Genomic DNA, 13,712 nt, shown 5'->3' on the forward strand with positions numbered 1-13,712 from the left:
CGCATGCTGCCCAGAACGACAAAAATCAATGGGTGAAACCCTGGGAAGCTTCTGTATTGAGGAGCCACGATCTGGTTTAGGAGTTAATAGGCGCCCTCTGGTGGCTATGATGCGAACTGGCTGTCATGGGACAGGGAAGCCCAGAGCAGCCTGGGAGACCAAGGTGGGAGCAATTGCGAGGGCCTAGCTGAGAGATGACCAGGGCTGAGAAATGGATATATGTTGCCCACTCTTATCCCAGCACTCCAGGACACCCCTGGCATCCCCAGCGCCCAGCCAAGAAGTACATAACAGCAGCTAGATTCATCTTTTTAATGCCATCCTAAAACTCAGAAATGGGCCAGTGGGGCCTCTGGGTTCAGCAGCTGTGGAGGAGGGACTCCCCACACCTCCTAAGGCAGGTCACTGCAAGAAGGCACTCGTGAGGGGGACTTCAAGCCCCTCTTCTATTTCTTCATATAAAATTGGGGGAGGGGGAGGGGTGAGAGTCTGAGAGCTGGGGACTATCACTCCCAGCCTACCGGTAAAGGAAAAGGGTAGGAGCAAGTCGGGTGCTGGGAGTAACGAACTAATAATTCAAGGGCTGCCCTCTCACACACACACACACCCCATCTTCCCTCCTTCTCTAGTGGAGTCTGCAGCTGGGGCCTGGGGAGAAGACAGCCCAGGTTCAGGCTCCCACTTCTCCCTTCTAGCTGGTACGAAGTTGATAATCTGCAGGGAAACAATGAGCAGGAACCATCTCAGAATTGGGGGAAGGAGACAGGACAGCACCCCCACCCACAACCCATCCCCTTCCGCAGTGCTCATGATCAACCCCACAAGTATGTAACAGGGCTAAGGATGGGCTCAAACATGGCGACTGTAAACATAGCAATATGCCTGTCTCCAGGCAATAGATGGGGCTGCTGTGTGTTCAGTTGCTTATCCAAACCCCACCACCACTACCCTGGAACTGGCAACTGTCCCCATTTTAAAGACAGGCAAACCGAGGCTCGGGAGGGCACACTGACAAAGATAGGATAGACCTGGGGGCCACGCCTGTCGGTTTTGGAGCCCTCTGAGACAAGATGTTTCAAAGCCCCAAGGCCATCCCCATTCATGTCCTTGTCCCTGTCATCTCAGGGAGCCGGGCCGCCTTACCGCCACTCTGGGTGATATAGCGGACCCAGGGCAGGGCCTGGTAACCACTCTTCTCAATGATCTTCATGTATCGGACCTGGAAAGGGATGAAAGGAGGTGGCCCAGGATAGGGGGAGAGAGCAGGCTGGGGCCAGCGGAACATAACACAACTTCCGGGAATAAGAAAGCACAGCCTGGGAGGAATGAAGTAACGAGGCTCAGGGCAAAGATGTGACCAGGACAGGGTATGTGTGTGGGGGAGATCAGGTGGTCCAGGACAGAGGGAAAGATGGCACATTCTAAGAGAAGTGACACAATACAGTTTAGGCACAGGGCAAAGTTAGGGGGGAGGGGAAGGGGACCCAGGCTGAGAGCAGAAGAGGCAGCACCGTGGGACTTCCCTGATGGCTCAGTGGTTAAGGGTCTGCCTGCCAACGCAGGAGACACGGGCTCAGTCCCTGGTCTGGGAAGATCCCACATGCCCTGCAGCAACTAAACCCGTGCACCACAGCTACTGAGCCTGTGCTCTAGAGCCCAGGAGCCACAATTAGTGAGGCCACATGCTGCAGCTACTGGGCCTGTGCGCCCTGGAGCCCGTGCTCCACAAGAGAAGCCACCAGTGAGAAGCCCACACACCACAAGCAGAGAAAAGTCTGTGCAGCAGTGAAGACCCAGCCCAGCCAAAAATAAATAAATGAAATCATTTTTGAAAAAAAGCATCTGCCTGCCAATGCAGGGGACATGGGTTTGTGGGATGTGGGACATACGGGATCTTCCTCGGTCCAGGAAGATCCCACATGCCAAGGAACAACTAAGCCTGTGCTCTGCAACTACTGAAACCCTCGGGCTCTAGAACCCATGCTCTGCAACAAGAGAAGCCACCGCAATTTAAAAAATAGCCCCTACTCACTGCAACTAGAGAAAGCTCACTCACAACAACGAAGACCCAGCACACCCAAAAGTTGAAATTAAAATGTTTGTTTAAAGAAAAAGCAACACTGTTCCAGGAAAAAAAAAAAAGAATGATTGTAAAAGAGGAGATGAGCCAAGCCAGGGAACGGAGGCGGTCCAAGCCAAGAAATGAGAGAAAGGGGGACCCACCAAGGTCAAGGAGAGGAACCACCCTGCCCCCTTCCCTCACCTGGATCCCAGAGACAGTGAAATAGGGGATCTCAAACTTCACCCCAATAGGGGGCCGGCCCTCTACTTCCTCCTTCTCCACGCTGGGGAGGCCAAAGTGGGCGCGCATCAGGTACTCCTTGCCCCCCTGAGGGAACATGGGGGTATCAGACACATTGAGGGCCCCTATACCCCAGACCACTCCTCATGGCAGCCCCCTGGGGGCAGGCTTTGCTCTCAGCCCATCTGACAGACCAGAAAGTAAAGTTTCCTGGCCAAAACTCACAGACGAAGCTTCTGACAGCAAAGCCTAGTTGGGGGCCTTCTGGTGATCATCTCCCATTTTCCAGGGGCCGATGAACATCCCCCAACCAAGATCCCAAAGAGAGACCAAATCCTCCAGCAGCCCAAGGACGTGGGTAGCATGATCCTGTCTATTTCACAGATGGACACGCTCAGGCTTCATGAAGGGAAGTAGGGTCCTCAAGGCTGGGAAGCTCAGAGAAACAAGGGTGAGGAATCTGAACCCAGGGCTGGTTTCCTCAAGACCTAGGACAAGGAGAGCTTAACCATGCTGAGAGCTTAACCATCATCCAGTTTTATCAGCTACAAAGGACAGCCACGTGCATGCATATGTGGCTCTGATTTATCCTCTACTTCGCCCTCACTCATCAAGGGCTGGTCCTCCAGTTCCCCGGCCCATCCCCGAGGCTCACCGGGAAAGACTTGATGCTCCAGATAACCGTGTTCTTCTCTGGCACATACTTGGCACTGCCCACACTGGTCTTGAAGCGAGGGGAGTCGGCATCGCTGGGTACGGGCACCGATATCTCTACGCCGTTAGCTACAGACTGCTTTTTAAACTGCCCCTTGGCCTGTCGGTGGAGAGAATGTGGGGTGTGAAGAGTGCATTCATGCAAATGGAGACCAAGCCCTTTCCACGCACCATTTCATCAAGAGCCCAGAAGTGGGGACCACGATCCTGTCCATTTTCCAGATGAGGGAACAGTGGCACAGAGAACTTAAGGCATTTCTCTGGAGACACACAGCCAACAAGGGGCAGAGTCACACCCACAAGAGACTCCAGTGGTTCTGCTTTTGGCACCTTCCGTTTGGAAAGTATCATATACCTTTTCCTGCTTCAAAATGTAATCCCTCATTTGAACAGCTCCTAGTGCTGGCTCACCTCAGCCCATTTCACACACAAGATAATAAAGGCTCCTGGTCAAGACTCACACACTCACACCTGCAAAGCCAGGATGGGACCCTCAGTCTATCAGAATTTTCTTTCTTTTTTTTTTGGCAGCACTGCAACATGCAGAATCTCAGTTCCTCAGTCTGGGATCGAACCCATGTCCCCAGTAGTGGAAACTCAAGAGTCCTATCCAATAGACCACCAGGGAATTTCCGAGTTTTCATTTGAAAGCTGGCATCTACGGAGCCCCTACCATGTGCAGAGCCCTGTGCCAAGTACTTAACCCTCTCACTAATTTTCTAAAGTAGGAGCCATTCCAAAGGTCCATTTTACAGATGAAGAAACTGAGGCCCAGAGAGAAAGAGCACTTTGCCTGAGTTGTGTAGCTGGTAGCCGGCACAGCACAGAGATTTGACTTGAGCCTCACATGCTCTCCTTACAGATAATAAGTTATTACATTAGAGCTAGATCCAGATCCATTTTGACATGCGCAAGCTTTTAACACAAGGACTCTAAGTGTCCCTGTGCAGTAGCTAGCACCATGATAGCTGCTCTTAATCATCTGGTGCCGGGGGGCGGGGATATGTGAGGCAGGACTGGTGCACAGGACCTGGAGGCAAACAGGGCAGGGGATGTTCTTTTTTAAAGGCACCAACTTTTTAGTATTTATTTTTATTTGGCTGTGCTGGGGCTTAGTTGCAGCATGTGGGATCTAGCTCTCTGACCAGGGATCAAGTCCCGGGCCTTCTACACTGGAATTTCAGAGTCTTAATCACTGGGCCACCACAGAAGTCCCAGGAAGGCACCAGCTTTAGTGGCCCCTTCTCTTCTTCCTGCCTATAGAGACAGGGACTTTGGGGGGCACCAACACCATGCCCCCTCCCCCCCGCAGTGACTGTCTACATCATGTACCAGTTCCTCTGAGACTCTAAGACTGGGGAACAAAGTTAAATCTGAGAACACAGACTCTTGAGGCAGGCAGACCCAAGTTCAACGTGACCCCTCCCTTCCTAGATGAATGACATCTGAGTTCTTCTGGGCCTCTTTCCCCATCTGTAAAGGGCGCTAAGGACTTCCCTGGTGGTCCAGTGGTTAAAACTCTGCACTCCCAATGCACAGGGCACAAGTTAAATCCCTGGTCAGGGAACTAAAATCCCGCATGCAGTATGGCATGCCCTCCCCCGCCCCCGCAACTTTCTTAATTAAAAAAGAGACTGGGGAAAAAATTTTTTTTAAGGGCCAGGAGGGACTAATTTTATGTTCTGGAGAAGCTCTTGTTTGGGGGACTGGGGACATGCACAGGGCTATCCATGGCAATGTGAACCAGAGAAGCCAAGAACTGAAAACAACCCAAGCAAGATACAGGAGAGAAAATTCTCCTGGTGGAATATTCTACAGTCACTGAAATGGATGCCCTACGCTTCAGGTCCTGGGATTCCTCTTAAGAGTTGACATTACATGAAGAAAGCAAATTATACAAAAAAGTCATACAGCAAGAGTTCATGGATATAAAGGTCAGAGACTGGCAGAATGAAGTATTTGCGGTTTACAGATGAGGGTGGCAAAATTACAAACAAAAGCAAAGAAATGACTTACATGAAATTCAAAATTGTGATCACCTGTGGGCAAGGGTGGGGGGAGCCATGATCGGCCAAGGGGCAGGTGGGGGTTCAGAGGTGCTGGTTGAGTCAGGGACATTCAATTAAGCTGTGTGGTATGATATGATATGATATGATGATACGGTATGACAATGATAACATTGAGCTTTAACATACTCTATGGTTTATATACATATATGAATATAAATGCAAATTCATAAATTTCAATGTAAATGTAAATTTATAAAGTAGTATGAATGTATATTTTTAAAGTAAATTAATTAAGTAAAAAGGTCATGTGTCACACGGTGGTGGTTCAGTATTAAGGGAAAAAACAGAGCAAAGAAGGGAGGTGGAGAAATCAGGGAAGGCTCCTCTGAGGAGGTGACACTGAAGCAAAGAACTGAAGGAGGTGAGGGAAAGAGCCAGGGGGATATCTGGGTGGCTGGGGGCAGAGTGATCCAGGGAGAGGGGATACTCAGGGACCATGCCTGGCATGTTTGAGACTCAGCCAGGAGACCTGTGTGGCTGGAAGGAAGTGATGACTGGGGAGGGAGGTGGGAGATATGGTTAGACTGCTGAGGGCGTAGGAGGGGCAATCTGAGCACTGTAATTATTACCCTGGGGGCCCACCTTGACCATGATCTCCACGCGGCTGTGTGAGAATTTCTCAATGACAGATTCAATCCAGATGAGTGGCTTGACCTGCAGACAGAGGAAGAGGGAGTTCTCCAAGGCTCTGGGGTCAACCCTCACCTCCAGCCAAGGGCTCGACCCTGCCTTACCTGGGTGCTAAGGCGGTAGGACATGAGCTCAAAGTCACCGTCGGGCGGGATGAAGGAGATGGTGCGGTCATTGTCAAAGCGAGAAAGCCGCACGCACTGGTGGAATTTCACATCCTCCAGTTCCACAGACTTGTTCTTGCTCCCTGAAACTCAGAGCCGAGTTAACGGGGTGACACTGGAGCCCAGGGCAGGGTCCTTATCCTTACCTCCCCTTCTACTGCTATGATCACCCCCATATTACAGATGAAGAAACTGAGGCCCAGAGAGGATGAGTAACTCGCCCGGGGTCACCCAGCTGGCCAGGAACAGAGCTGGGATCCCCAGGGAATCAGGCCCTTGCTGTCAGGTTGTTATCCTGTGAGTGTTAGCCGCTCAGTTGTGTCTGAATCTTTGTGATCCCATGGACTGTAGCCCACCAGGCTCCTCTCTCCATGGTATTCTCCAGGTAAGAATACTGGAGTGGGTAGCCATTCCCTTCTCCAGGGGATCTTCCTGACCCAGGGATCGAACCCAGGTCTCCTGCATTGCAGGCAGAGTCTTTATTGTCTGAGTCACCAGGGAAGAAATGTAATGCTATTCTGTCTCCTACTCCCACTAGAACGTCAGTTCCGTGAGGGCAGGGATTATTTTTTCTTTTCTGCCATGTGCTTGAGCCTGGCACTCAATGATGAAGCAGAGTTGTTTGCATTAAGGCACGAGCAGCTGCAGTACTGGTCAAGACCAGTAGAGGGCAAGCGAGTACTATTTCAGAATTGACAGCAGGTCTCTGGGTACCACCCACCCCAGATGAGGTGAGGTCTCAGGCTCCCCATCGCACCCCCTTCCAGAAACTTACGGCCAGTGAGCTCGAAGAGTACACGGTCGTTGAGGCCCAGCCGCAGCTCTGGCATTCCGACAGAAACACCTTGAGCTTGATACTGCCCACGATCTCGCTCAGCAGGACACTGCCGTTGGCATTCACCTGAGGATGCAAACATTGGTGAAGTGGGAGGCGGTTAACAAGCATAGGGCTCCCTCTCCTGGCCCTTGGCTGTAGCGAGGGTGGGGCAGAGGTGTGGAGGCTCACCAGCAGGTTAACTGACTCTATGACATCGATGAAGACCTCATTCTTCTTGTACTTGATGCCCTCCGAGCGCCAGGACACAGCATTGGTGACAGTGGGTGGCACTCGTGACTTGCCCGTCTCCAGCTTGTTGCCCTGCTGCGTGATGTACCTGGCAGGGGGGGCAGGGAGATGAGCAGATAGGCCCAAGGATACTTCCCTGACCCTCCCCAGGTTTCTTCCACCCATGGCCCACCCTGTGGCTGACCCACGGCCCACTCACTCCTGCAGGATTTTGCTGTCTGTGGTCTGTGGGAAGCCAAAGTCCATGAGCTCATCCAGCAATTCGTAGACGATGACAAAGTTGTCTCGGATACTCTCCTCCTCTAGCTCCTTAAAGTATTCGGAGAATACCTGGGGGTGTGAGGAGACCAACACCCACAGAGATGTGTCTGGTGTAGCTCTTGGGCTGGGTTCCCACTCATCCAGCCAGCCACCCAATAAGCAACTATTAAGTACCTACTGTATACCAGTGTCAGGACATAAACGGTGAACAAAGCCAAGAAGGTCTTTGCCCTCCTGGAACAGTCTTGAGGGGGAATGGACAGGTAGTGGGACTAATATTATCCAACATGTAGAGTGCAATAATGAGGAAAACAAGTGAAGTAGGAACCCAGAGGCAGGGAGGTCCAAGAAGACTTCCTAGAAGAGGGATTGGAAGGACTCAGAATGTTTTTTTGGTGTGTGAATCATGGGATTGCTGTGTATCTGATGATGTTAATGGACCCACCTCAGAATAAGGTTTGTAATGCATGAAATAAAAGATACACACACACACACACACACACAACACAAAAGACACAATATGGGAATTCTCTGGCACTCCAGAGGGTAGGACTCCACGCTTCCACTGCTGAGGGCCCAGGTTCAATCCCTGGTTGGGGAACTAAGATCCTACAAGCCAAGCCATGCAGCATGGTCAAAACAAAAACAAACCAAAATAACCCCATAAGATGGCAAAGGAAAACTGTTACACTACACAGAAACACATCTAAGTTCATGGATTCCTTGAATTCCATCCAGGGGCCCTTGGGACTTGGGAGACCCCCAGACGGGAGCCCTTGGGAATTAGTAAGTTTCTCCTTAGCAGAGAATCTGTCATCCATCCAACACTGGAAACCCATCCCTCATCCTGCTCCAGCTTCTGTGGCCCTTTCCTGTTCCCACCTCAGGGCCTTTGCACACGCTATGCTCACTGCTCAGGATATTCTCCTCACACAGGCCCCTTGTGACAGGCCTTACTCCTTGGTGAAGCCACCACTATCCCTTGACCCCTGTGAGTATCAGGGTGAGACTAGCACCTACCCAGTCACTGGTTAAAACAATGTCTCCTTGAATATCCTTCATGCCCTTTAACTCCTGAGCACAGGCCAGGACCGTGCTTGCCTTATACACAGCTGTGTGTCCCTCCTCTGCCTGGCAGAGAGGAGACAAATCAATACAGATCTCTTATTTGTTGAAAAGTATCCCAAAAATCCCTCTGGGAATTCCCCAGCAGTCCAGTGGTTAGGACTCAACCCTTTCACTGCCAAGAGCATGAATTCAATCCCTGGTTGGGGAACTAAGATACTGTAAGCCAGGAGGTGACCAAAAAAAAAAAAGTACTTTCTCAGCCACTTCTTCAGGATCAGCCTGCCCTCACACCTTGGGGGTGTACTGTCCTTTGTTTACCAAATAAAATTCTGAGCAGTTAAAAAAAAAGTACTTTCTCAACCATTGAGAATGACATATAGCAAGTGCTCAAAAGATTACTATGGGATCATATGATATGACATTAGTGGTAATGCTAACAATAATATCAAATCTTTATTAAGCACTTACTGTATACTAAGCACTGTTTTCGGTGCTCTAGAGGTATGAATTGGATTGAATTATTTTCTACAACAACTCTGAGGCAGGACTAAACCTGGCTTATATAGTATTTCTTTTCTTTTTTTTTTTCGGTTGTACCTTGCAGAAGGTGGGATCCTAGTTTCCTGATCAGGAAATTCAAGCCCCTTGCAGTAGAAGCATGGGGTCTTAACCACTGGACCATCTGGATTAAACCCAGGTTAGAGGCACAGAGAGAAGTAACTTGTCCAAGGTCACACAGCCAGTAAGCACCGGAGCTGGGTCTGGAACCCAGTATCCTCGGGTTCAGATTTGAGCAGTACACCCTCTCGGAGACTTCCTTGCTTCTTGCCCCATAGGGAGAGTTGATCCCACAACAGCTGATGAGAACAGAGTGATGGGGCTTTGATGGTGGCACCCCCGGGGATTCAGGGAAGGCTTCCTAGGTGGGATGGATCCCGAAAGAGGCGGGCAAGACAGGTGGACAGACAGACGAGCCGGCCAATAGAAGGCCAGAACCTACCTCCACTATCTTGTAGAGGAAGGAATACACGAGGGAGGCGTTGGCATTCTTCAGTGTGGTGGCCACCACTGCAGGCAGCGAGGTTAAGGAAAGGCGGCATTTTGGAGAGTTCCAATGGAGCTTAGACCCGGAAACGCCACCCTGTCTGCTCCCACTCTCCAACCTGAGCCACGCCATGTCGTGCACCTCTCATCCCAGCCCATCATCTCTGGGCCTGAGATGCCACCACCCAAGGCCGCCAGGGACCCGCCCATGGCTGGATACAGTAGAGGTTGCTGTATTTGATCCACAGGAAGTGGACCCGTCCGTGACTCAGCAGTGGGGTCAGGGCGCCTTCCTCCTCCCGCTGCATGAGCAGAGGCATGAAGTGATCGATCTCGCTCATAGCCACATCACCCTTGTAGTTGCGGCTGATCAGGGGCTGAAGATGAGCAGAGAAGGTCTGGTCATTGCTGGGATCCAGGGACCTTCCCCCCCGGGGGCATCAGAGTGCCAGGTTCTGACCCTACTTGCTGGTTGAGGGGACATGGACGAGGTTCTGCCTCTCGGCATGTCGGTTTCCTCCTCTGGAAAGTGGGCTGGTGACAGTGACAGCCAGAGCGTCTAGAGCCCTCACTGACACCTCAGCCGTGCTCTGCTAAAACCTGGATGCTTGCTTACTTATATCGTTGTCACCACAACCCTGTAAGGTAGGCGGTCTCACCATCTCCCTTTTACACATGGAGAAACTGAGGTATGGACCCAGTCCATAGCCAGCAAGGAAGCTGGGAACTGAGCCAACACGCCCTGGCTCCAGAATTCCTGCTCTTGAGCAAGGTTTCATAGGCACCAAATCAGCGAGGTAGGGGTGATGAAAGAAAAGAAAGAGAGAGGAAAAAAGAAAAAAAAGACATTATATCCATTTATCACTCATAGCTTATATAGCTCTGCCTGGCAGGCAGTAAGTGGTTAATTTTAATAATATTTACCTGAGAGGTTTGTTTAGTCCAGTGTTTAGAAGGAAGCAGGTACTCAGCAGGTGCTCACACATCTTAGCCCTAACTATGTTTATTATCAGGAATATTATTCTCATCACCACTGTTACTATTGCTGGGTTTCCCAGGTGGCATTACTGGTAAAGAACCCACCTGGCAGTGCAGGAGACCAAAGAGATGCAGGTTCGATCCCAGGGCCCTGAAGATCTCCTGGAGGAGGTCAGGGCAACCCACCCAGACAGAACAAGATGAATGGGAGGGGGCGCCAGAAAGAGACAAGGCAGCCCCACAGGGGAAGTACAGTCTTCTGCCCCGGCTTTCTTCCCCAAATATCAGTACAGTGGATGATGACGGTGATAGAAATAATAATTTCAATTGCTTGAACGCCTAATGTTTGCAGCAGGGTCACTGGACTAAGTGGTATACACTGCATACGGCTGTATTAATTCTTCTTGGGTGGGGACCTCTGTTATTCCCATTTGTACAGACAGGGAGACTGAGGCTCAGAGAGGCGAAGCCCCTTCCCTCAGACACGCCGCTAGTAAAAGCGGAGGTGGGGTTCGACGCGGGAGTCCCAGGAATTGGGGGAGGGGTGTTCCCACGCCCCCAGAGCTTTCTGGGGCCTCGCTGCCTGCAAGGAGGGGCCGCCCCCTGGGTCCGGGAGGGAGCAAGCTTCACCTGCCGGCCTCCCACTCCCTGCACCCAGCCTCACCTTGCCCTTGACGTCGAGGATGAAGACAGCCGAGGCGGACATGGTGGCGGCCGGCGGACCTGGGGGATGGGGAGGGAGCGCCGGGAGGCGACGGTGGTGGCGCCGCTTCCTTCTTCCTGCGGAAGCACCCGCGCGCAGGTGAGGACCCAGGTGAGCGCGTCTTAAAGGGGAGGGCCACCAGGTGAGCGGTGCCGTCGGCCGACGGGAAGACGCTGCGGGGGCGGGGCAGGGCGGAGCTTAAGATGTGACAACTGCCCCGCCTCCCTTTTCCTTCGCGCCCTGGAGTGAGGATGGGAGGAGACCCCAGACCAACCGATTCTCCCTCCAAGGAACCGAATATCTATCCATCCATCCATTCATCCATCCAACCACCCAACCACTCATCCATCCACCCATCCACTCATCTGGTTTCTCCTGACTTTGCCACACTCACATCCACCCCAATAGAGCAGGGACTTAGTCCTTTTCATGTCTGTGTCCCCAGGGCCCAGTGCTGGGTGCTCAATGTGTGTGTAATTTATTAATACATGCCATAAATATTTGCTAATTAATTTATTCTTTCGTTCAGTGACAAGAACTATGAGTTACACTCTCAGCAGGAAAAACGTAGCTGCCTTTTTTTTTTTTTTTGGGTGGGCCAAGTGGGATCTTAGTTCCCTGACCAGGAATCGAACCCATTCCCCCTGCAGTGAAAGCACAGAGGTTTAACCACTGGACCGCCAGGGAATTCCCCAAGTAGTTTTTATTGTTATTCCTTATGTTATTCTTTCAAAACTTTTTTTTAACTTTTAAATTTTTATACAGTGTCTAAAGGTCACACTCCCTGGTGGCTGAGACAGTAAGGAATCTGCCTGCAGTGTGAGAGACCTGGGTTCAATCCCTGGGTCGGGAAGATCCCCTGGAGAAGGGAGTGACAACCCACTCCAGTATCTTGCCTGGAGGATCCCATGGACAGGGGAACCTGGTGGGCTACAGTCCATAGGGTTGCAAAGAGTTAGACAGGACTGAGCAACTAACACTTTCACTCCATTTACAGTTATTACAAAATATTGGCTATATTTCCTGTGTTGTACAATACATCCTTGTGACTTATCTTACGCCTAATGGTTTGTGGCTCCCCTTTCACTCTATATTGCCCCTCCCCTCCCCACTGGTAACCACTAATTCGTTCTCTATACCTGTGAGTCTGCTTCTTTTTTTGTTATATTCATTAGTTTGTTGTATTTTTCAGATTCTACATATAAGTGATATTATACAGTATTTGTCTTTCTCTGTCTGACTCCTTTCACTTAGCATAATGCCTTCCAACTCCATACATGTTGCTGCAAATGGCAAAATTTCATTCTTTTTTACTGCTACGTAGTATTCCACTGTGTATATATCACACCTTCCGTATTCATTCATCTGTTGATGGACACTCTAATGTTATTCTTTAAAAAAAAATTTTATTCATTTATTTTGGCTGCATCGCAAAGCATGTGGGATCTTAGTTCCTTAGTTCCCTAATCAAAGATTGAACTCTCAGCCCCTGCATTGGAGCGCAGGGTCATAACCACTGGACTGCCAGGGAAGTCCCTAATGTTTTTCTTTCTAAAAATTTTTATTTTATTGAAATAGAGTTGATTACAATGTTGTGTTAATTTCTGCTCTACAGCAAAGTGATTCAGTTTTATATGATATATATATATATATATTCAGACTATATTCTTTTTTGTATACTTTCCATTATGGTTTATCATAGGATATTGAATATAGCTCTCTGTGCTACACAGTAGGAACTTGTTGTTTATCCATTCTAAATATAATAGTTTGCTTCTAATCCCAAACTCCCACTGTTTCCTCTCCCTCCCTTCCTTCCCCTTGGCAACCACAACACCATTCTCTATGTGAGCCTGTTTCTGTTTCGTGTTTATTTATGTCATATTTTAGCTTCCACGTATAAGTGATATCTTATGCCATTTGTCTTTCACTATCTGACTAACTTCATTTAATATGATAATCTCTAGGTCAATCCATGTTGTCACAAATGGCATTATTTCACACTTTTTATGGGTGAGTAGTATTCCATTGTGCATATGGACCACATCTTTTCTATCCCCTATTGTTACTCTTATTCATTCCAAAATATTTATAAGCTCCTACTATGTGACATAAAGATACTGATAGCGTGCTGCAGTCCATAGGGTCACAAAGAGTCAGACTTGACTAAGTGACTGAACAACAATGGCAAAATGTTGAAAAGATAAATGGTTATCATTAGTGTGACTATAATTGTTATATTATTCACTCAACCAACATTTATTGAACGTTTACTATGTGCTTGACTGGACACATGGAAGCTGCTTTTATTATGGTGGTAATGGTTCACTCAGTGAGTGAATATTTATTGACTGGAGAATTCCTTGGGCTGCAAAGAGTCAGACACAACTGAGCGACTTTCACTTCACCTGCGGTACTAGGTGATGCAGACAAAGCCACTCCACTGCTCTCTATTTAGGAAAAGCAAGAGATAAACACCCTGAAGAAAATACAAAACAAAACAGGTGATCCCTGGGACTTCCCTGGTGGTTCACTGGTTAAGACTTTGTGCTTTATTGCCAAAGCCCTAGGTTCGATCCCTGGTCAGGGAACTAGGATCCCACACGCTGCATGATGCAGCCAAAAAAAAAAAAAGTAATTCCTAATGAGAATGGGTACCCTGAAAGCAAGGAGTTGGCATGTGTTTGTGTGTGTTGGAGAATGAATGGGGGAC

The 13,712-nt window shown here is 49.5% G+C and overlaps 1 protein-coding gene across 1 annotated transcript; it reads right to left on the reverse strand.

The window, feature by feature from the left end:
- Nucleotides 1-298: 298 nt before the first annotated feature.
- Nucleotides 299-11,120, reverse strand: AP1M2 (adaptor related protein complex 1 subunit mu 2). Its single transcript, XM_005890795.3, is given in 13 exon segments — nucleotides 299-714; nucleotides 1,144-1,219; nucleotides 2,264-2,389; nucleotides 2,958-3,116; nucleotides 5,668-5,739; nucleotides 5,820-5,962; nucleotides 6,655-6,714; nucleotides 6,717-6,780; nucleotides 6,886-7,033; nucleotides 7,145-7,275; nucleotides 9,275-9,342; nucleotides 9,539-9,695; nucleotides 10,961-11,120. Coding segments are annotated over 13 exon segments (1,269 nt in total). The 5' UTR covers nucleotides 11,003-11,120; the 3' UTR covers nucleotides 299-691.
- Nucleotides 11,121-13,712: the final 2,592 nt, after the last annotated feature.

Source organism: Bos mutus, chromosome 7, assembly GCF_027580195.1.
Source record: "Bos mutus isolate GX-2022 chromosome 7, NWIPB_WYAK_1.1, whole genome shotgun sequence".
In the NCBI taxonomy this organism is placed as follows: domain Eukaryota; kingdom Metazoa; phylum Chordata; class Mammalia; order Artiodactyla; family Bovidae; genus Bos; species Bos mutus.